At 44.1% G+C, this 24,456-nt stretch overlaps 1 protein-coding gene across 19 annotated transcripts in view; it reads left to right on the top strand.

Annotated features, from left to right (window-relative positions):
* Positions 1 to 20,421, top strand: part of FBRSL1 (fibrosin like 1) — a 767,640-nt gene extending 747,219 nt beyond the window's left edge. For 6 of the 19 annotated variants that reach the window (XM_083418137.1, XM_083418135.1, XM_083418136.1 and 3 more), the window contains 8 exons: positions 507 to 545; positions 2,382 to 2,453; positions 2,778 to 2,861; positions 5,431 to 5,563; positions 10,401 to 10,484; positions 13,104 to 13,187; positions 15,651 to 15,879; positions 18,069 to 20,421. In XM_083418137.1, the coding sequence (XP_083274263.1) occupies positions 507 to 545; positions 2,382 to 2,453; positions 2,778 to 2,861; positions 5,431 to 5,563; positions 10,401 to 10,484; positions 13,104 to 13,187; positions 15,651 to 15,879; positions 18,069 to 19,305 (1,962 nt within the window). In that variant the 3' untranslated portion in view covers positions 19,306 to 20,421. The remainder of the gene's footprint in view (positions 1 to 506; positions 546 to 2,381; positions 2,454 to 2,777; positions 2,862 to 5,430; positions 5,564 to 10,400; positions 10,485 to 13,103; positions 13,188 to 15,650; positions 15,880 to 18,068) is intronic. The other 13 variants (XM_083418142.1, XM_083418130.1, XM_083418132.1 and 10 more) reach the window with 10 other exon arrangements.
* The last annotated feature ends 4,035 nt before the right edge of the window (positions 20,422 to 24,456 follow it).

Raw genomic sequence — 24,456 nt, 5'->3', positions numbered from 1 at the left:
GCTGGGGTGTTTTTTTTTAAAAAAAAAGCAAGATGGAGAAAGAACTGGATCCTCAGATCTGGTTAGCAGACCCGAATTTTAAGTTAATGGGTAAATAGCTGAACCGACTGGACCACATAAATTTATGTTTTGAGTCTTGCTTGTTTTCAAACTGCATAGGGGGTTCACCAGATGTGTTGCACCTGCACCATTCCAGTGCAAGCAGTCATGCAAACTATTGTGCCAGTTTGGATGGCTTCAAGTAGTTGACTTTGAACTTGGAAGAATCCACATTCTTACTTGCTAGCTGCTTTTATAAAGGCATGTTTCCATCAGTGCTAAGACTGCAGGGCACCCTTTGGCACTTTCTAACTTGGTGCAAATTAGTGGAAGGAGGTTTTCCCCTGTGGCAATTCTCCTCTGATTTATTTTCTCTGTTTATTGTCATCTATTCTCTCAAATTAAATTCCTTTTCCTCTGTATGACTGACTTTCCAAGACTGATCTGTTTTTCCACATTTTCCTTAGGTGTCTGACCCCTATCGGGCTCCAGTACGAGTAAGTAAGGTTTGTCAGGGATTTTTTTTAATCTACCTTTTCTTAAAATATAATTTGTGTAAATGTAAAAATGTACATGCATGTGACATAAATCTGTCTTGGCACTTCCTTTGAAGTTGATTAAATAATACTCTTGATTCGTACCTTGCATTCACTTTCTGCTTCAACTTTCCAAGTTAGCCCAAATTCTACAGTAGGAAAAGCTAGATTCTGCTACCTGCATAAATTATGCAAATGAAGCATTTGCAGTGCTAAACAAATTTTCATGATTTCAATCACACAGTTTCTTAGAGCCTGCAATCCAAAGGAGGCTTCTCCTTCATGAATTAAGGATGAAAAAATCAATGCATGTGCAATCCTCTGGATTGTGGGAAGAATAAAATATGGTTCTCCCGACTTGAGCTTCTTTATATGTTTATTTTATATATTTATCAGGCCTATCCATGCTCTTTCCTCTTACTTAATAAAGGGATTTTCCATTGAGAGTGAAGAAGAGATAGTGATTAGTCATCATGGCTGTACCTCTGAACACAAGTTCCAGGGGGGACAACAGTGGCAGACAGTTACCGCCTTCATGTCCTGCTCCTGAAAATAAGATGGTGAACTAAATTAACTTTGGCCTGATCCAGGAGGGCTCTTCTTATTCATGCACCATGGTTTGACCATGGTTTTTATACTCTCCCCCCGCCCCTTAAATTCAACAGATCAGCAATGGTGTGATTGTCCTTCATAAGCAGGAGCCTGTTTTTCAAAGGCCTGAGAATAACAAAATGCTTTACCTGTCTCCTAAGGGAGGCAAATACTGGGGGGAGGGGGGGGTGTAAATTAAGCCCATAGGGGCACCTAACCTAAAAAGTCCCTGTACCTTGAGGATGCTAATCTTGCATCCAAAACACACATGATATCCTGAGCAGGCTTCACTAACAGATCTTTGAAGAGGGTGGGATTGCATCATATGATCTGATGCTCTCCAAGCTCCACAAAGGAGGAATATGTTACAAGTAATCTTCCCTCGTGGGACGCGGGTGGCGCTGTGGGTTAAAGCCTCAGCGCCTAGGGCTTGCCGATCGAAAGGTCAGTGGTTCGAATCCCCGCGGCGGGGTGCGCTCCCCTTGTTCGGTCCCAGCGCCTGCCAACCTAGCAGTTCGAAAGCACTCTCGGGTGCAAGTAGATAAATAGGGACCGCTTACTAGCGGGAAGGTAAACAGCGTTTCCGTGTGCGGCTCTGGCTCGCCAGAGCAGCGATGTCACGCTGGCCACGTGACCCGGAAGTGTCTTCGGACAGCGCTGGCTCCCAGCCTCTAGAGTGAGATGAGCGCACAACCCTAGAGTCTGTCAAGACTGGCCCATACGGGCAGGGGTACCTTTACCTTTACCTTAATCTTCCCTCACATGAAAACAATACTGCATATTTCTAAATTATACAAACCAAATCAATATCCAGCACTGTGAATGACTAGTCATTTTAATTATTATATTCTATTAAATTTCAAAAAAATTCACATATACACTCCAAAACATAATTTTGCTTTGATTTTTTTGACTTCCCCACCCGTTTTCCGTGGTGTTTCTTCCCCTTGATGCACTCAGTCTTCTCTCTCTTATATCATGACCACTGTACAATCTCATTCCTTCTGTTGCTCATAGTTCAAATCCTGCTCACGAATTTATCATACTACAATATTTCTTTAAATACTCCAAAAAAAAAGGCTTCCATTCTTCCACAAAACAATCATGAATGAGTAGTCTCTTTTTGTGAGCGGAGTATTGTCAAGGGGAAAAAATGGCTCCAGATTGCTGGTATTTTAAGTTAAACCTCCATTTTTAAAATCCATTTGCTTGCAGAAGCCTGGCAAGTGGTGTGCTGTTCACGTACAGATTGCCTGGCAGATCTACCATCACCAGCAGAAGATAAAGGTAAATGAGCATATTTATTCAGAGATGATGAGTCTTTCGGCTGACATGATGTGTTCCCACTGCTACTCCCACCTGATAAATAAGTAGCTTCTCACGGTGTAGCTTTTGCTTGTAAGGTGTGAAATTAATTAAGCCTTTCTGTCTTTTAACATCTATCATAGAGCTGTAATTGGTTGTGCTTGTCTGGTGGGGCAGGGCAGACTGGTAGCAAAACGAGTCAAAGGTATAAAATATGCAACCGAAAGGAGATCAGCTGGGAGGCTTGTGGGGACAGTGGGGGCGTACGAAGCACGCGTGTTTAATATCATTTCCCTTCTGCACTAGTACCTCCTGTGGAATATGGAGTGTTATCCTGTTCAGAGTGAAATGAGCGGTACGGTGAAGGACATTTTACAAAACATAGAGCAGGCGAGTAGAATGACAGTCATTGTGTCAGAGGTGCTTGGGGTTTTTTATTTTGCGGTATTGTGTGGAGGGGAGGGATGGGGGGAGACTGGAACTGGAGAGGTGAGAATGTTAGGGATAGATGGTTCACCTTTGCCCAAGCAAAGAATCCGGCACTTGGAAGAGTCCAGATGTCAGTTTTCAAGGCACTTAAGTCTTGAGTGATCTCAGTGATGCTATAGCCACTTCTCACAGGGGGGGTTTATTGAGTCAGAGGGGAGTTAAATTCCACACAGAGACCCAAAGTGTGCTAGCTAGAACATCTTTTATAATATGCATCAATAAGCGCAATCAAAGCCATAGACATTTCATTACCATGTTGCAGAATTTTGGTGAAACTCTTGGGAGGCAGTTATGAATATTTCGGGTGATATAGGGGAGGCAGAAGTAGTGTCCATGCAAATAGGGAAGTCCATTAGCAGGAATTGTTAAGAGGATGTTCTTAGCTTCTAACAGAAGAAACTAAACAATAGCTCAGCCACAACACTACCTGTGCTTCAAAATCTTGGTTTAGCAACAACCACGGATACAAATGCTTAACACTGTGGTCAATTAATTTCTGTAGAAGTTTTACAAGGCACGTGTATTTGGGAGTTGCAGAACCACAGGATCCTAGATGCCTTGAATAGATGCTTTGATTTAAGAGCCAAATTACTTGTTTTTATGCCCCTCTCTTCATTATCATCACCACAACCACCTTGTGCTTTGCTCATTAATCCATCACATGTATTTACTGCCATAGCTAAGTAACTAGCGTTAGGGAAAAAGGCAGAAATGTGGCCAGTCCACAACGTGTTACAGAAGTGGCAAGTATCCCTTCATTTTAATAGAGCTGGACTGCACATGTTAATCAGGTTCAGTGGGTATACCGTTATTTTAAGCAGAAACCATTTAAGAGCCACACACTTTGGTAGCAACTAATAAGCCTGGAAATGGCTCAATCTGCTTTTCTAACAACCTTCCATACTTCAATATTACCTGCTTTACAGTCTTGCTGGAGTGGTTAAGGTACACTAGCTTTTATATATTAAGGGAGTGTCAGAACCAATATGTTCAGCAGCCAGAGTCATAACTCAGTGCCCAACCATTTCCTTTGCATGGTTGAGGTGCCACAGCTTGACTTCCTGATAGCTCTAGCTACATGCTGTCAGGTGGCTGGGCTGAGCAAGACCTCCACCTGAGGCTCTTTCATAGTAGATACCTTACTATGCTGATTTTGTGTAAGATAGTTCTTAGTATCAAACATAGTTTTGCTTGACAGTCTGGGTGGAACTAGACATTACAGGCAATGTGCAGCAGATGTCAAAAACAGTGGCCCTGTGGCTCCTTCTCCCTGCCGCCTCCCCAATTAACGTATAATAAAAATTGTATGACAGGATAATCATCGTGCTGCGAGTCCCCCCCCCCCCCGTAAAGAACAGTCAGTGGAGTGAGGGGGAATCGAAATGAAATGTCATCAGTTCATGTTTTTCGTTTTCCTACCCCAGGAGTAGCCAGTGTGGTGCCCTCCGGAAGCTGTGAGCTGGAGCTCCCATTGTCTCTTTCCATTGGCTATGCTGTCTGAGGCCGATGGGAATTGGAGAACAGCAACATTAGGAGGGAACCATATTGATTACCCCTGCCTTCCACATTACCAGGAGAGGAAGAAGAGCGGTTGGACTGCTCCTTTTGTAGCAGCCTTTCAGCTCCTGCAAAGTTTTGTTTATTATTCCATTACTTATGCTCTCTGCGGTCATGGAATATATGCCATCCTTTCATAGGTCATTTATAGCTGTTATCTCTTATGAGGAAAGTATGAAGCTTCTGCTTAACCTCCAAGGATACACTTGAGTGTCCTCCTAACAAATGGGCACTGTTTTCGTGCACCTAGGCTAGTTTTTATCAGCATGCAAAAGAAAGCTCCGTCCTCAAAGCATATTGAAATAAACGGGGCTGTGTAGCACTCTGAATGCAGGGAGCAGATTCTTTCCTCATCCTCTTCCTTTTCCATGAGTCTTTCATGCTGCGCTTTCTTTGCCCCAGGAAAGGGATAGCCGCCACAAGCCTCTGTCTTTTTCCGTCTCTCTCTGTGAACTGAACTGAAGCAACCAAGCATGCGACTCTTGTCATCCAACTCTTTGAGGGTTAGTTCTGTCTGCAGCTTTCAGCCTGTGGAACATGTTTGTGCCGGGCTGAGGCTGCAGACTGATCCGAGGGGCGCACGACTCACTCAGCATATCACATTGCATTCTCCTGCTGAGTTAATGCCATGGGGCTAAGAGCTCATTTCAGAACTTATTCATGGAGGAGGAGGAGGAGGCAGGCAGGCAGCTGAGAAGCTGTGGAGTGAAATGGCCTCATAGAGGCTACTGTCAGAGCATGACTCTCAGTATGAGACCACAGATGCTGCCATCACTCTGGCTAACTCTCCCTGGCGGTGCTAACGCAGGCGTGAAGTTTGAGCCCTTTTACTGCTTTCCTCCCCCCTCCCCTTTTCTCTGTAGTAAAGGAAAGAAAAATGTATAATGAGATTTTTTTTTGTATCCTTTGACAGCAAATGCAACTGGATCCCCACAAGCTAGAGATAGGTGGGAAACTTGACCTGTTCAGCAGACCTCCTGCCCCTGGTGTGTTCCCAGGGTTCCATTATCCTCAAGATCTCGCCCGGCCACTCTTTTCCACCACAGGTGAGGAGGAATGAGTGTTGAATAAGTATGGACATATGCGTTTAATTGTTGTCTTCTCCTCCCTTTTATTCTGTGCAAAATTTAATAATCATTAATACATGTGCAGACATGGTCAGAAAGCTTTCTTCCTCTTAAAACCACTAGTTTTATAAACATTGAAGCCTTGGGGCCGAAACGCCCAATCACCCAAATGGCCTGTTCAGATTCAGGTTTGGCTGGACCCTTTCCTACTTCACAAATCAAAGTAATTCTCTCACACACATTGTACCTATAATAAGAATAAATGGCATACGAACTTAAAACAGACACTGTCTCAATGAATTCTGAATATCGTATGACATAGATTGTTAATTTCTTCCATAAGCCTAAATTAGTAAACATATTTTCAGATGGCTATGAGAAGACAATATGGAGGATGCCCATTCGTATCTCCAGTGAGAAGGGAGTTCCACAATTGGGGTGCTTTGACAGAGAAATAGATCTATTAAGGCTTCAGCTCTAAGCACACTTCTTAGGAAATAAGCTCAACTGAATACAGTGGGGCTTACATTTGAGTAAACATGTATAGGGTTGAAGAGCATAGGCAACAGATCAAAGGAAGCCTTTATTTCAGTCCCAGATAAATGACCCAACCCACCTGTGAGTATATTAATCACAAGAGGGATTGGACTGTAAATCTCAATAAAGTTGGTTATCGGAGGAGAGCAGGATGAACAAACATTGTGACTCTTATAGAGAAATGAATAAATCTTTTACTTTACAGTATCTAAGGCTTTCTAGTCACTTTATGGAACAAGAGTATAGTTGGGGTGAATCATGGTTTCTGCCGTATTGCCTTGTTACTGCAAAAAGACTTAAGTTATCTTAGGCCCACCTGGCTTTGGGATGAATGTTCAGCTGCCTGGCAGACATTATATTTAATAACTCCCCGACAGCCCACAATATTGTCCCTGGCTTTCTCCAAAGGATTTCTTTCTTTTTCTTTTTTTTAATTCTTATTATTATCAGCCCCATGTAGTCAAGTTTGTAAGCTGTCTCCTTTGAAGAAATCTCCCATCCGTTATACACCTTCTGAAATCCTACAGGATTAGAGAGATGACAGCCTCCATCCGTCTCAAAGCAGTCGAGCAACTTGCTATGTTTATAGATAACACCGCGTCCCGCTAGCCATGGCAGCTTTTCTCTCTGGAGTTTCCTTAACTCGTTTTCTGGTTGCTTAGAGCCAATTCACTCGATCACTTTTCAGTCATTTCATGGTGAGCCAGGGATTTCCACATCATGTTCCTAGGAACCCAGAGGTTCATCAGAATGCTTATCAAGGGCACATTCCTAACTATCTTCCCCTGCAACACACAGCCACTGGAAAAGCTTGGGTGTATTCTAGGACAGGCAGCTTAAATCTGTTTGTACCCAGAACTGGCTCCAATTTGAGGGAACTCTTGGCAGCATGCCTTCTCCTTTGTCCAAACCTAGACCAACCTTCTCCTTTTCACTAATGAAACCCACTTGCTCCTAAGCAGACAGTAGAGTGTTGATATCCCAGAATGTCTCACACCGCTAGAGACTGCCTCTCTAGAATATGAGCTTGAATGCTTGGCCAATAATGGACACCAGCCTTGGTGTGTATCCATTTCAGGCATTGTACTGAATGCACAAAAAAATATATTCACACCTCTGGTGTGCAGACACAGCTGTGCAGAATCTCCTGCAAGAATAACAAAAATGCAAGTTATCAAGTCTGGAGATCTATAAGACAGAGACAGATAGAACAGAACATGTAATCCAATTTCTAAGTGGTAACCTGCAGTCCTGCTTCCACCTGAAAACAAACGTGAAACAATCCAAGGTGATTAATCATGGAGTTCAACTTTATGTGTTCTATCTCCATTGATTACTAGGGCTAAGCTGTGTTGGCTAGCTCTGCTTTTTTTAGCTATTGCTTTTCTTCTGCCTTTTAACTCCAAACTTGGGGGGCTGATTCACAGATGCATATACATCACTCGACCATTCAGTAGTGGATTACCCTAAATTAAAAATGCGGTCACAGGAAATTACCCTATACCAAGTTAGACTGTCTAGTTCTCCAGGATTTCAGGCTGGGTTTCCCAGCCATACCTGGAGATGTCAGGGATTGAATCTCTGGCATTCTGCATGCAAAGCAAGCGCTGTACTGCTGAACTACAGCTTTCACACATACATGTAATCACTTGGTGGACAATCACAAGAGGGGAAGAGTGCTGTTGCACTCAGATCCTGCTTTCGGACTTTCCGTGGGCATATGGTTGGCCACTCCGAGAATAGGATGCTTAGAGTTCATTTTCAGGTGGCCCAATGCAGCAGGCTTTTCTTATGTTCTAGGCCTATTGTAATTAAAAGAAACAAACAAAACTGAAATATTCACCTGACCTTCCTTCCCTTTCCCACTCCAAAATTTAGAATGACAAGTTTCAGAGCAGTCCATTTTAATCTCACGCCTACAAATTTGAATTGCCCAAGACTCCACCGCTTCCATCTTACTGAAATAGCTAGATACATGTTTATAACTAGGTCTGCTCTGCACGTCACCATTGTTTGTAAGAGTCAAAAGGGTTTCATCCAACAAAGTTGTCCCATTCACACAACAACTTAACGCTTTGCACAGTGGAGTTTCCCCTCTTTCTCCTGCCTCCCCCTCAATTCTGTTCTGACCCTCCTGAGATGGGTGTTTTTTTTTGGGGGGGGGGTCCACTGCAGAAGATGAAGTCTCTGTGCAAAGAGACAACTTTGTTGGATGCTACTCCAATTCTTGCTACTTGTTCACACTTACCTGGACTGCTGCCAACACTTGTTTTAGGAATCTCCACGCAGAGAAATGGAAATGACCAGAATAAATGCAAAGTACAAGATGGTAGATATGCTTCAAAAAGTTGCAAGGAGAGAAGGGAGAGAGAGCGCCAAAAGATTACTGAGCATGATGTACCATTTATCATCTATGCATCCATGCTTTTTAACTTGCATATCAGATTCTGCCTAATGCTGATAAAAGGGTGCTGGTTTGACACTCCTTCTGCTGAGTTGAAATCCTGCTTCACCTCACATAGCAAAGCACAGTGTTAGAGGAGCCGCAGAAAGGCATGCCATATATATATATATATATATATATATATATATATATATATATATATCCATTTTCCAACAGGAATAAGAGAAAAGTGCTTCCCTCTCCATTTTGAACGGCCTTCCCTTTTCCACTAATGCCTGTGCCATGATCCTGTTCATTTGAAGTCTCACCATATGATAAATTAAGAATAATAAAACAAAACCCACATATGACCATTCCCAGTGTGAGAGCTGCCCAACTTCTCTTTTGGCCTCCTGTAAACTGCATTTTGCATGACTTCACAGTATGTACTGTAGGAATATTGTGTTTGATCTTGGAAGGCATTTCCCCACATCTGCTAGATTTACACGATGGCCTTCTGGCAGCCAGGGGGGTGTGGAAAGAGCTCCAGCACGCAGCTGACTGTGAATGGAGACAACACACTGTGTGTCAGAAAGCAGATTCATGAGTAAATGATAAGGCTAAATATAAATATACATACATATACATGGGGTGTGAGTGTGTGTGTACACACACACACACACACACACACACACCATCTCCTTGATGGGGGTAGATTGGAGAGAACCCAAAGTTTTTTCAGATTTGTTGGATGTTAGGTGTCGTGGGATTTTTCAAGCCCAGTAAAATTCTGCCTGGCAAACAGGAATTCTCAGCTAGTCGAGCAGGAGGAGGAAATATCACTCAACTGAGGGATGCTTAGTTGCTGGGCCCTCCAAGTCCATATTTACCCATCCCATGCCAACAGAACCTGTGCTCAGAAATGCCTTACTGCCATGATTTTTGTAACTTTCACAAAAGGCTTCTTTCCTGCCCCATACTACATGAAGCATTACCAGAAATATCATTTCTCCCAACTATTTCTATGCAACCAAAATACCAAAAACGAACCCTACGCCAGCCAGTAACCGGAGCTGATGATACTAGTACTGTAGAGTGCTGGGAGGGAAGGGAGTTTCTGCTTCAAATCACACACCAGCTACAAATTCAAAGTGGCCATAGGCAAACCCTAGGGTTGTATTCAACATAGCATTAAGGAGATTGCATATCTGCCTGCCCGCTGGAATGATTTCCCTTCTCCTCTCAGCACACTGGTCTGGAGGTTCTCCTGATGCACTGGAACAGATTTGGGGAGCTGCACTGGCTTCCACTCACACAATGGGTTAGCTCAGCATGGCCCCAAATCACCTTACCCCAATTTGTCACATGCGGATTCTGGTCTACCATTGAATGCTACCGCAATGGTTGCTGTGAAAGCACTTTGAACACACGAAATCATGACATAAATGGGAAGTGTTGTCATGAAAGCTTCGCTTCATGACATCGGCCTGGCCCCGTGTTTGTCTGTGTATGTTGCAATGGGTCATGCGCACGCACACATACACACACACACATAGTGATCCAGCCTACCTAGCTAATATGCCAGTTCTTAACTTGCTGCAGCCACATTGGTGCCACTCTGCTTTCCTTTTGACCACATAAGTGAGGCCAAGGAGGGGGTCTTCTTGTCTGGGCAGCACAAGACCTCCATACCTTGTGCCCTGAGGAGGTCGCCAACTTCACTCCCAGAGGCACACTCCATTGTCTCTCAAGACAGACGCATGGCAACAGCTGACTTGGGGTTGTATCCCACATTAGTAACACTCAAGAGTTGACCCATTCGGTGTTTTTTTCTTCCTGTGGGTATTCTGCTGACATTTTTAAAATACAATGGTCCCTTCTTTCTTGCATCCACAGGTTCTGCCCACCCAACCGCCACTCCTTTCGGCCCTTCGCCTCATCACAGCAGCTTCCTGCCTACTAACCACTTGGCAGGTAGGTGTAAGTAAACTCTTTCACCTTTTATCAATAATGCTGTATATGTGTCTTGGCTTCCTGTGCATTAGCAATGTTTTTTTTAAAAAAATTGTATAGAAGCAGAGCAGGAGGTTTAACCTCGTAAGGGCAATGCCTAAGCAACATTCCCCACAAGAAATCGGACGGGAGGGGGTGCTGTTTATATAAGAGAATCGGAAGAGACAGAAGTATCCTCTTAAGCTGCAATGATATTCAGGCTGCCTTCAATATACATCTGAGAAAAGTTTCAGAGATAGCAGTTTTATGTCAAATCAGATTTATTTACCATTGGAAGATCCACCAGTGTTTCCAAGAAACCCAGAGAGGCAATTTCTGTCCTTCCAAAGATGAAATACTTGGGTTGTGTGTCCTTTTCAGCTGCAGAATCCTCCATAATAGTATTACCAGTTATTATTTGCCAGGCAGTACAAGAGAGCCATGAGTTTTTTTCCTGGAAAAACTCAAATGTTTAAAGGACAGAAGAGAGAACAAGACGGGCATTGTATCTCCAACAGTACATGCAGGACTGATAACAGGGATGAATCAGCTCAATTGTGCCATCTTCCAGTTTTTACAGGGCTGGGCAGGGAAAAAAAAGAAAACATTTGAAATCACCAAAGACAAATATTAGCTGGTGCTCAAATGGCTTTTCTGTGTTCCCTAGATTGTCCCCTGGAGGTTTGCTGAAGATCAGGGTGGGCAATGCAGGGACTGTGGACTGTACACAAGCTCCCAGAGCGTGTTCTTCACTACACACCATGAACTAAAAACCAAAGAATTGCCTTGTCGGATTTGACCAAAAGGTCCTTTTAGCCTCTGGCCACTCAAGTATCTCTGAGAAGCTCACAAGCAGGACATGACAGGGATAGCCATATCTTATTGCTTTGTCTCCAGCATCAGGTTATCAGAGATATATTGCCTCTCAGTTTGGAGCTCCCTGTTTTTAACTCTCCTGGGCAGTAGTAACCCAGTGCTATTTTTCTAGAAAAAGAGGTGCCGGAACTCACCCTGAACACCTCACTTGTTCTCTTATAATGGCAGTGGTGCCCACCTGAGAGGTGCCACTGAAAAAAAGCCATGGCTGCACCCATGCTTGTATTGATTTGCCAAGTTAGAATTCTGATAATCTTCATCTTGATTTCTTTAAGACACTTCCTTGCCCTCATACTGGAAGAAGCAGATCTGAGCAAGTGATTTGAAGTTTGCGATAATGTTTTCAGTGCTAAGCAGGTCACCCATCTCTGTTATAGATAGAAACTCACACTTGTAGCTGTGTTGACTCATTCTGATTTGAGCTAGTGACCACATTGGTAAAAACTGCTAGCCAACACATGAGCCTTTTCCAGTTGTTACCAGTATGGGGCAGGCAATGGAGTACAGTAATCAACCCACACTGCTAGACCAATTAAACTAATCTGAGTCATCCACAAATCTTCCCCGTCAGTCAGTCAGTGACCAGTCAGTCGGTTGCAGTCTCTCATGGAGTTTAGTTTGCTGAGATGGTGTGAACTCAGCTCCTAGATAATCCTTAAATTAAGGATAGTGTTTACATAATTCCATAATATGATATTTACATATTATTAGAGCTATCCATTTAGGGTTCTAGGGTTGACCAAGAGGTGCTACTATATTCATGCCCATAGTATGCCATTGTGGGGAGTGGGGGTGGTATTGGGTGTCTGTGACTCTCACTCTTGTCCACGAGTAGTGTTTTATAACTTAAAAGAGTATTTAATCAGGAGTCCAGGTCATGGTGCCATTTTTGCTAGTAACTCCTCTGAGGTCAAGCAGCCCTTTGCAGAGTTTTAGCAGCTCTCAGAACATGTGGGTTCCATAGGCAAATGACAAGGAAAGCAAATAAAATATACTGTTGGATGAAAATAGCTAACACATATTTCCAGGGAATGAGGTGTCAAATTAATGCAGTAACGCTTTTATGTGGGAGTTCCTAGGTTATGTCAGATTTTAGCTTTGCAGTTGGGCCTATATAGTGTAACAAAGGCTGTACTCCTAGACATGCTCACCTGGGAGCAAGTCCCTAGGGCTTGCTTTTAAGTAGATATGTATAAGATTTGTTAGCCTACATAATCCAAAGCAGAGGGGTAAAGAGAGAGGATCAGTATATGTATCAAAAAGCCACTTTATGCGTGCCTGAATTTCTTGCATTGGCATCTCCTCCTATCTGTTTGCCACCTCCCCACAAAAAAAAAACAATCACAACCACGTCAGAAATCAGCTTTCAGCTTTTCATTTTGTTGTTGCTATTCCAGGTGGATCGGGTATCAGCTTGGTAGCTGTGCCCATCAATTTTGGCTCCTGGGCTGTTAACTTTCAGCTTCCCTCTCGCTTGGCACGCACAGAGCTTAACTCCAGCACCTGTTTTGCAGAGCAAGTTCTCAAATCCCTTCTCCATTTTTAACACGCTGGGAATTTTCTGTGCAAAGAACCTTGCAGTGAGAAGGATCAGCTTAAAGTCTGGCCTAATCCTACTTGGATTCAGACCATTAAAATATATATATAAAGAGGGGGAGGGGAGAAAGGGGTGCATTTCATTCTCCAACATTCTTGGCTAAATGCCGGCTAAAACCCTGTTTGCCTTTCCAGATCCATTTAGCAGGTCAAGCACCTTCAGCGGCCTTGGGAACTTAGGCAGCAATGCCTTTGGAGGATTAGGCAGTCATACTCTGAGTAAGTACTGGCTGGGTTCTGTAGACAAACCTCCTCTCCAGAGAAACCACATGCTCACATTGAAAGCAGCTGGTGGTAGTTTGTTTAAAATAGAGCAAAACCTTCATTTCCTAACCTCCATTCTCCTTTTGAGAACTAAACAAAACACTGCACCTAAGTGTTCCAGGTCTCTGTGGCAGGAGCTTTCCCATAATTTGTTCCCCCACCCAGTGGCAACCATACTTGGTTGCTTGCACTCTATTTCCAGAGAAAACAGGGGCCAGTAAAACCTTAATCCCCTTAATCTTCTTCGCGTGTCTCAGAGCCCCTTCTCTCACTGTTTGTTAAAGGCATGGAGTCGCCACAAAGAGCCCTGAAAATGCCATTTTGGAGAGAGGACATGCTAACTCTTTACCATACATGCATCATCTTCTCTTTTTTTAAGGGTTTATTCAAACACATCAAGCTCAGATCCAACAGGGAAAAAGAGCACAAAATGAGTGCTGTGACGCATTTCTCGGAGCTGAACACCTACGATCCAGGAGCACCTTGAATAACACTAATCATTTTATTTGGAGGCAGAAAAGATTATAGACAGCTAAATTCTCCTCCTCCTCCCAGTTATCAAGGTAGCCAGATGGCTTCTGCGCTGGACTTTTCAGTTCTTTGAAACACCCATGTGAAGCACTGATTTTGCATCTGTTTCCCTGTTTCAGATCACAGCTAATGATTGGTGCTCATGCAGTGACTTTTTGTACTATTTATTTATTTCACAACATTTATATACCATTTGATTGTAATAAAACCTCAAAGTGGTTTTATTCACGTGGATAAAAGTACAGGGGGAAAGTACATCAAGATGGGCTATTTATGTAGCTTTTTCAAGATACTTCTATGGGAAGCAATCACAGGAACATGGGAATCTGCTTATTGAAGTCCATCTATCTTAGTATTGTCTACACTGACTGACAGCAGCTCTTCAGGATCTCAAGACAGGATTGTTTTTCCAGCCTGACACAGAGATGCCAAAGATTTAACCTGGGACCGTTCGTATGGGAAGCATGTGTCCTGCAACTGAGCTTAGGGCATTTCCATTGGCTAATCCAGTGCAATTTACTGCTTGATGCAATTATGTGCTGCACCAACAATTTGAGTCCTCCACCAACCCTTCAGGTGGATGTTTAGCAAAGCAGCAGGGGGAAAGCGAAATCTGCCTTCTTGTTGGAACTATGGGGTCTGCATTTAGTCAGTCTTAAAATGGGTTGTGGGAAATGACTTGTTTACACGCTATTAGGCACTGTGCAGGTTTCAAGGTGTACTTAGGACTGCTGAGACAAAGAAACAAGCAATGGTTGAGTCCCCCATTTTTTCACACACTAAAACCTAGTGCTACTCAGATTCATCTCCATCCTTAGGCAACACTTCTGTGTTCCTTGGGAGATGGAACCTACAACTGCTAATTGCACTGAGAGCATCATACAAAGATGGGCAAGGATATTTTAATTTCAGTCTCCATAGAGCAAATCTGCATATTCCAAATTTAGATTGTAGTAGCACCTTGAGACACAAAGGTGATACAAGACGATTCACTAAGCTGAGCCAACCTTTCTGGACAGAGAGCCTGCTAGATTGGTACGCATTACGCTGGAAGAAGGGAAGTTGGTAGGGGTGGGAAGAGTACTGTAACATGCATTGTCTCTTGCATAATGTATAAAATTGCTAGAAATTGTTGCTTTGTATTTAGTCAAAGATTCACAATGAAAAAAATGTGAATTTTAAACAATGTTGCATTATCTTGTACGCCTTGAAAGTGGCGCTCCAATACTTTTACACGCCACAGAACTCAGTGCATTCTGGAGGTAGTTTTCAGAATTAAAAAAAGTACCCCCATTTTCTTTTTTCTTTTTTTAAAAAAGTTAGCTGCATGCAGAACACAGTTGCTGATGGGAGTTTTTGTAGAGGAGCATTGTTGGTGAACTAATCAGATTGGCTGATTTATGCCCAAGGAGATTTGCTACCTTCAAGCTCAGCCTGTTCATTCCCTAATCAAAGATCTCAACTCAGTGCTTCCCACTGCAGGTGGCTGATCGTTTTTAACTAGCTGCATCCTCTTAGTTAATCTCAGTGGCTGTGGCAACAGTGCCAGTTGAGCCATGGATATCACAGCGGGGGAAACAGGGTGATTTGGGAGTCACCTCTTATCTTCAAAGCAAACGGCCTCATTACTTCCACAAAGTTACTCAGATCTGCAGTTAGCCTTTTTTCTGCAGAGACTTTAAACGGCTACTATTTCATTCCACAGTTAATTACTGTTTTTTCAGTCTCTCTCTCTCTCCCTCTTTTTATATTATCCAGCCTTGAAAGGATAACTGAGCTCATAATTGGCACTTGTGCAGAACTTATTTGGGACAAAAAGTCTTTTGTTCGAAGAGGGGCACGCAAAGAGAACTAACCTAGTCTTTTCCCCTTTCCTCCCGATTCTAGGTCACAATAGCATTTTTGCTCACAAAGAAGGACCCAACGTCCAGAGCTTCAACAACCCCCATGAGCCATGGAACAGGCTCCACCGGACGCCACCATCCTTCCCAACACCTCCGCAGTGGCCAAAGCCCGGTGACTCTGAGCGAAGCTCCTCTGTGACAAATCACGACAGAGACCGGGAGTCAGAGAAGAGAGAGATATCTTCAAGTAAAGAAGACAGAGATAAGGACAGGTGAGGAGGGGAGGCCACCTACGAGTGAAACATACCTCTCTGTAAACGGATATGTTCCACTTAGAGTGTTATTAAGCAGAACCACGTCAAAAATCTCATATGGTGTAATTAATAGTCAGGAGCCTGAATCCAACCTTTAAAGTGATGTGGAAGCATCATGGGGTGTATAGTTCGCATTTGCCAGGGGTGTGAGGCCTGTGAGTATTCCACTTGCTGCTGGACTTCAACTCCCATCATTCCCCAGGCAGCATGTCCCATGGGCATGGGAGCTGAGAGTCCAGGAAGAACTGGAGGGTGGCAGGTGATATACAACAACCTTTCCAATTGGCCAGTTCCCCTTGCTATCATATTGATCTAAAAGGAAACGTTTGGAGAACATAATGAAAAATCGCCCCATCTACACAGTGAGCTGCTGCAGGTAAAAATCAGGCAGTCACGTGGTGAGTTATTACAATAGTTTCACCACCATATGCCGTAGCATGCTAACCGGCCCGTAAAGCGGGTGTAAAGGGAGGGGAAAAGGCGTGAGGATAGGAACTGGTGGAAGAAGAGACAGGTGAGCACAACCCAGCTCCTCCTGAAAGGTTTCTGGTCAGGAGAGTGAAGGTGGCAGTCTCCTGGGTGCTGCTGCAATGTTCTCCTGCCAGGCCCTCCAGTAACTAGAGAGAGAGAGAGCGTGCTAGGATATCCTTTTATGCTCCACCTATGAAGGGTGCACCATTGGCCCAAATTGGCCCAAGGTTTATATGCCAGCCAACTTGCTGTTCATCCTTCTGATCAGGTCCTCTCCTGAAAGTCATCTGATCCCTGTGGAGCTGGGATCCCCATGGTTGTGGTGCCCGGGTTCAGCCTCCCCACTGTTCTTGCCTTCATCAACATCTGGTTGCTTCAGCAACTGGTGCCACCTTGGATACTGATATGGCATTGCTGATACTATAGTCAACATTTGTCCCATGAGATCCATTAGGAAGCGTATGGTCAGCAGAGATCAGACTTCTATATGTCTTCTGAGGACTTAATTAGGCACTGCCCTTTGAGTCAACCTGTAGCAAAATCCTGGTGCTGCAACCCACTTGGCCCTGATCCACAGCGTCACATAATTTGTATAGCTACCCAGTATGTGTTTTTAATAGAAATTTTGTGGGTTTCTGGGGCCCTTTTTTCCTGCAAAATGTTGGGAACTTCTCTGATTTCATAGAATTGTTAAGAGATGGAAGGGACCCCAAGGGTCATGCAGTCCAACCCACTACAATATAAGAATCTCTTTGTCCAATGTGGGGCTCAACCTGCAACCCAGACATTAAGAGTCTCATGCTCTGCTAGCTGAGCTATAGGAAGATTTTTAATTGTTAAGTCCTCAAAAACATTGCTGTATAAACTTGCTCCATATCACCCAATATTGTCTTAAAAGCATGAGTGTCAGTGATGCGACTGTGCCTTGATCCTTCTCAAAAGGAACCCAGCAAAACACAAAAATATTACTGGCAGAGTAAAGTTAAACAGATTTCATAATAACTCACCTGGCATACAGTCTTCATCATTCACTCTGATCACAGCAGTTGCGTTTCCTAAGGAAATTCAACTGCTGTGATCAGAGTGAATGATGAAAGTTAAATGCCAAATAAGAAAGGGTATTTGAGGATACGTAGGTAAAGTTTCTGTGGTTCACCATCTGCTTGTTCGATACAGGATGTTCGTGGATTGCTGGCATCACTTGATTAGTTAGAAGGCTTTAAAAAGCTCAAGGGTCCGTAAGAATTGGATAGAAGCTGTAGCCTAAGGGTGATTGGGAAAACTTCCAGGCCCAAATAGACAAACAAATAAATATTGAATCTATCCAGAGTTGCATAGAGGACATCTGGCATTCAGCATTTCCAGACAATGTGACATATTTATTATTACATTTATATCCCACCTGTCCTCCAAGGGGCTCCAGGTGGCATCAGCGGTTCTCCCCCCCCCCTTTTATCCTCACAACAACCCTGTGAAGTAGGTTCCGTTGAGAGGTTGTGACTAGGCCGAGGTTACTTCGTGAGTTTCATGGCTGAGTGGAAATTTGAACCACGGTCTGATGATGAAATGACTGATACTTTTGTTAAATAATGGCGGTATTACCAAAGATGCATAAAAATAACACAAAATTGTTAGAAGACAGCAACATATTCACAATATGATATATTTTCCTGCAGGGACCTTTTGGATAAAAATAGGCATTCAAATAGATCCTCGCCAGCTTCAGCCCCAGTGACTCACCAGATTAGCAACCTCATTCGCAGCAACAGTCAGACCTCCAGTGATCTCTCTAGGCAAGTTGGCCTCAGTGAAAGAGAAAGGCCTAAAGAACCGGAGAGAGATATTTCTGACCGGCTGAGGGATCCTCCTCCAATTGTGGAGCACAAGATCAAAGAGAGCCGCTCCCCAGTGAAAGAACCACCAAGCCATGAAAAAAGATCCTCAGAGGACAACACAAAGCCAGTAATCCAGTCCGTATCTCCCTACAGCAAACCTGCACTGAGCGAGAGTTTAAAACTCAGCAATCTAATGAACAAGGATATTGAAAGAAAGCCCGAGCTTCCAGCAGACCTTCAGAAGATCAAGAACGATATCAAGGTCAAAGAGGAGCGCAAGGAGGACAGTGACGTGTTGGTTGTGAGCTCAGAACCGTCGCAGCATTCCAGAACTGTGGAGCACCCACCACCACCTTCTTTGCATGGGTTACCATTGCCCCATACAATGGCAGCCACCATGCCCATCTCCATGGGCGCTGTCCATCAGATGAGCAATATGAATGTCCTGGATCGGAGCAGAATGATGACCCCTCTAATGGGCATGAATCCGTTGCCGGGAAGGGAGCGACTGCCCCATCCTGGGTTCTCCTGGGACCCCGTGAGGGACCCGTTGCGAGATGCCTACCGGAGCTTGGACCTGCACCGTCGGATGGACTTCCAGCTCCGCGCCGATCCCATCCATAGGTTCCCCACCGCCGCTGGGTTCTATGACCACGAGCGCTCTTACCGAGACAGAGAACCCCACGACTACAACCACGAGAATCTTCTTGAAGCACGGCGTGAGCAGGAGCGACTCAGGCAAGCGGAGGAGAGAGAGAGGTTGCACTTACGGGAAGAACTTGAGCGTGCCAGGATGCATCACTTGCACTCGTCCCCTATTGAAAGCCACCTGGCCCATGTGCCATCTTTCATGCCTCATCTCAGTGGGATGCATTATCCCAGACTCAGCCCCTCGGCTGCCATGCACAATGGAATCTTGAATAGGAACCCACCAACAGCCGCTTTGAGTGCCCCGCCCCCTTTGGTACCAGCTAGTAGTACAAGACCATCCTCCCCCCGCCGGACTACGCCACTCACAAACTCTGAATCGAGAGACTATTCTCCTTCTAGGAACCCCAAAGAAGTAGAGGCACGATAGTCCCTAACAAACAAACAAACAAACAGGATGAATTTTAAAACTCACCTGTAAATATAAAAGAGGGAGGGGGGGAAGAGACCTTTTAAAAATGCACTGCTGTAAACTTTTTTTTAACTGTAAAATTTGTAGAAATTAAGCACAGTTCCATAAATAATTGGGGAGCGGGAGGGTTATAGGTTACGAACCTTCCAAGCAAATGGTTGCTGAAAATTGAAATTTAATATATAGGTCTTTATTTCTTCGTTTTGTTTTTGCTTCTGTGCTGAGTTAAAATATTACCAGGTTTGTACATTTTTTCCCAAATGTGAGAAGCATTTTTAATGAATTTGTATTTTTTTGTTAAATTTTGTGTGCTCTTTATTTACATAAAGAGCTTTTTTTTTTTTTTAGTTTAAATTTTAATGGCCTCAGATCCTTAAGTAAATACAAAATACACACCCAGGGTTTCTGAAAGTATTATTTATGGAAATACTGTAGTTTTGTACAGTCCACTGTGAGGTTCCCGAATTGAGGCCACTCACTTTCTCTTGGTACTTTGGAACTGAAGTTACAGATATATATTAAAATAATAATAATAATAATAATAATGTACAAAATTGTTTGGTTTTGCCTTATATTATGGAGAAATGAATTTTTTTTTGACTTCTTGTTTTAAACAACAAAAAAGAAAACAATATGTAAATATTCTGTTAATATAAATGTACACCAATATTGAATTCTTAACATAGGTAGACTTTATAAAAAATGGTTTTTAGAACCACTCTCTGGTTATTTGTTAACATTATTCCAACGCATCATTGTCACTGTCTTTAAAAACAAAGAACCCCAACTATGGCACAAAACCTTCAACTATGCAAAATAACTTGGAGGCAGGTCCTGGTTGATGTGAGGGTAGGCAAAAAAAAAGCATTTACAAAACTACACACATATACCCAGAAAAACCACCCCAGACGCATTCAATGTAAGCATGCAGCTTCGTAGGAAAAGGGCGATCGTTACGGGAAGAGGAAACTTGTTCTACCGCAAAACAAACCCTACAGTGTTTATCTAAATCATAATTTCAATTTTTGTTTTGTGTGCATAACACACGGATGTTCAATAAACGTAAGGAAAAGATCCAGGTTATCTTATTACTGAAGTTTCTGCTACACAGACACAACTGATACAGCAGTATGCGACAAATCTCTCTCTCTTGGCTCCACTTCTCTCCCCTGCCAGAGAGTGGGGGGAGTGGGCTGCAGTCCTTTGTTGATGTCAGGCACGTGAGAAAAGAAGCACTCTCTCCTGTGGATCCCTATGGGTTTATAAAAATATGAGGCACTGGGGGAAAGAAGTCCAAAGGGTTAATTTAAGATACTTGACACGTTCACCTGTAGTTTTCAATGACCAGAGTCATTGGCGTTGGGCGTTTGGAGTTGTGTTGCTGCTGCTTTATTTGGCCACCATTTGATTTATAATATTACTTTTCGTATGTGAATTTTGCTATGGCTCAGTTCAACGGAGCATATACAGAGTCCCTTTTTTAAAAAAAAGCTGCAGTCCCTCAAATTTTTCATTTGCAGGAAAGGCAGAGCAGGGAGATAGAACCCCCATGTGGAAAACTTTAGACTTTGCTTAGAAAGGGCTCTGCACAGATTTGGATCAGAGAAGGAAAGTAAATATGCAGCCCCTAGTTGTCTTTACACCAGGCCAGACCCCTCATCCTGCTAAGGATATATATGGGCATTGTGCCCCTTCCTTCCTTCCAAATATATCCAGTATTCACATTTTTATATTCTGGGTTTCTGCTTTCTAGTTAATTCAAACATCTGCTGATGTTTTCTTCTCTTGACTCTGTATTTCCTTTGCTTTCCTTCCTCCCTACCCCCACCCGGCAAATATCCTTTTCCCTGCCTTGTAATTTTAAACATTTGGTTTCTTTGTAGATCATTGAAGATAAATACAACATTGATTTTGGATGAAAAAGGCAGTTAAGTGTTTGTGTGTCAGATCTAGTCAGAGCGACTGCCGGGGGGGGGGGGGGGCCGGGAGAGGGAGAGTAAATGGTTTATTGATGAACGTGCTCAGCCTATTAACACCACTAAACCTTTGGCGAATTTGGACCGTTAAAGAGTCATGTGGCTCAGCTGAGCATCTGCTGGCTCTTCGCTTGCAGTCTCCCTGGTTCAAAGATGCTCATGGCCCATGTTGCATGTGGGAGAGTCATGGAATCTTGGCAGAGTTTTATGTGCTACATGATGTACCACGCTACACACAAACTGAACAGGTGGGGAGGCACAAAAACCATGTCCCCGTCCCCGTTCACCTAAGCACAAGTTTCCAATGAATAGCTAGTTTTGTGGGGGAGGGGGTGGAAGGGGGCAATTAATCTTAAGTCCCCTCCCACCAAAAAAAATATTCAGACACAACCAGATTGTATGGACTTCCAGCTGCTGACCCCCTCCTAAAGGACATCTAAGAGTAGCCTCACTTGTTATGCAGTTGTATTCAGACTGGAGTGTCGGGTGAGAGTTAACTTGTCCTACAATTCCATTTGGTCTAATTTGTGAAGTAGATAAAATTGGGAGGAGGTGTGGCAAGAGACAGACACTAACAGCGGTGAACTATAATATACACCATGTCCAGCGACCTTCTCTACAGTTCTTATCATAGGCATTTGCAGTGGCATAGCGTGGGGGGTGCAGGGGGCCGGCCGTACCGGGCGCAACATCTGGGGGTTAGGGTTAGGGGGCACAAATCCACAGGTTAGGGGGCGCAAATCCACGGGTTAGGGGGTGCAAATTACTTGCCTTGCCCCGGGTGCTGACAACCCACGCTACGCCACTGGGCATTTGCTCTGTGTTTGCATTATTACCCTCTGCAAAGAGAGACGTGCAGGGTTCTCACAAAAAGAGGGTGGCAGTTTTTTAAAGGGGTGGGGTAGGGTTTTGCTTTTTTTGCAGGCTGAGCAATTCTGCATCTGGAATCCGCTTAGTTTTTTTTGCCCAAGAAAATCCTGAAGGAAATCAGAGAAACTTCAAAGGACATTGCCCCTGCTGAGTTCACAACCCCGTAAAGCTGCCACGATCAATATTTTATCAGCAATACGCCGTTTTCTAGCAACACACTGTGTTACAAGGAAGAGAGGGGCTGCGTGTGTCTGTGTGGAAATGACAAGGTGAAATTACAGACTACCATTTCAGAACATAATGGAAAATCCAAACTGTGGTTTGAGGCCTTAACTGATGCAAGGGGGGGGGGGGGAGTGGGCAGAAGTGAGAGAGAAAGAGCAGGAGGGGCAAACATCCCTGTAAAAAAAACCATCAAAGCCACATGCAAGCTTAAGAAAAGGAGTTACCTTCTGTTACTTCTGGCACCTGCTGTTGAAAGAGCACTTAAAAGTAATCTGTGCAGACTGATCCTTTAACATGTGCTGGCAAAGCTGCGAGTGAGGTCACCTTACAAGAGTCTCTCCTCCCTCGGGCTTACACAGTTATCCCCTAACTAAAACATGTATCACAGGATTCAAGATACGTGCAATTTGAGGCCCACTGGTAGACGGTTTGTTTATGTATCTGGGTGCAATCTTGTTTTCATTTTGTGTTCATTTACTGGCACTTCCGCGAGGGCCATTTTGACTTTCAAGAGCTGTGGCAAAACTCTCACCAAACAGCCCCTGACCGGAGCCAGCCCCAGAGTAATGAGCACTGGAAGAACTTGTGAAATAGGACACGAATGCCACCTTGCTAATTATTTATCAGTTCGTCTCTGTTAGCAGTGAGGTTGCCAACTGGCTGGGCACAGATTGCCCTGCCTGGCTTTTCAGTTCGCCTGGGTTAGCTACTGGATCCACCTGCCAAAGCCAATTAGCTGAGTCAGCCTGTTTGCTTGTGCTCAGGCAGCGCAGATCTCTTTGCCACAAAGGCACCTCCAAGTACTCCATCCTCTACCAAACAGATAACCAACTCTGTGGTGGTGGAGCTGCCCCACCTCAGACCCTGTTGCCTGCTGGAAAACTTGCTGCTAAATCAGAGTTCCTAGCAGGGTCTGCGAATGACCATTTTTCAGCAAAAAGTTGGAAGCAGTGGCTGGCCCCCTTTCCTGGGTAATGGAACGCTGTCGCCCAGTGGGGCGTGAGTGCCATCCTTTCCCGCAGAAGGGCCGCGTGGTCCCTTTCAGTTTTTTTCTGTTGTTCTCGCGTTGCTGGCTGAAACATTTGATCCTTCGGAGCACTTTGCAGGAGATGACAGGGAAAGGTTGGCTTTTCACCAGCTGCGCCCAGGAGCTCTATTACTGTGGTGGCGAGCAGCCGACATCCTGACAAGTGACACAAGGATTACTCCTCCAACAAGAAGCAGCTGGAGCAGCAGCTCCTGGAGAAATCCCCATGCCCAGCTGTCAACACCCTGGCTCTACACACACACATAATATCTCCTCCCAAGGGAAGACAAGGAGCAGTCACAGGAGACAACAGCATATATATATATATATATATACACACACAGAGACAGACAGACAGACAGACAGACAGACAGACATCCCACGGTGTGCATTTTATTCAGGGAGGGCAGGACGGGGGGACATGATGGAGCAGTGCATGCTTTGGGGTAGGCAGCTACACTTCACATTTCATTTCAGTCAGGCACATTTTACTACAGGCACATGCTAACTAGATCTCCCAAGTGCCAGACTGTGTTTTACAACAGGAGGAGGGAGATTTGCACGCAGCGGCAAGGGGACGACAATACAAGCTCCCTCCTACCACCACCAGCCCTACCCCACAGGGGAGCCTCAAGGCAGGGGAACCGTGAGGTACTAATCGTAAGGTTGCCATATGTCCAGAATTGCCCAGACATAGCCAGGATTAGGCCATCAGAAATGGTGTCTGGGGCCAAAAATGCTGAAATGTCCGGGAGGGGGAGAGCTCAACAACTTCTTTTGTGTCCTGATTTTCATTTTCACTTTTTGAAATACGGCAACCCTAACTGAGTTCCACATGCAGATGAATGTAGTGGTTCAAAGTAGAAGGGTAATGTGAAAAAAAAATCCCCAAGAATCCCAGAACTACGAGATTAGATTAGAACAGAATAGGTGTTGGAAGTGACCCTGAGAATCATCTAGTAGTCCAACCCCCTGCAATGTAAGAATTTGCAGCTGTCCCTTATGGAGATC

Source organism: Podarcis tiliguerta, assembly GCF_965153285.1.
Source record: "Podarcis tiliguerta genome assembly, chromosome: 16".
Classification (NCBI taxonomy): domain Eukaryota; kingdom Metazoa; phylum Chordata; class Lepidosauria; order Squamata; family Lacertidae; genus Podarcis; species Podarcis tiliguerta.
The sequence above is the reverse complement of the archived record's forward strand: the minus strand, read 5'-3'. Positions and strand labels throughout refer to the sequence as shown.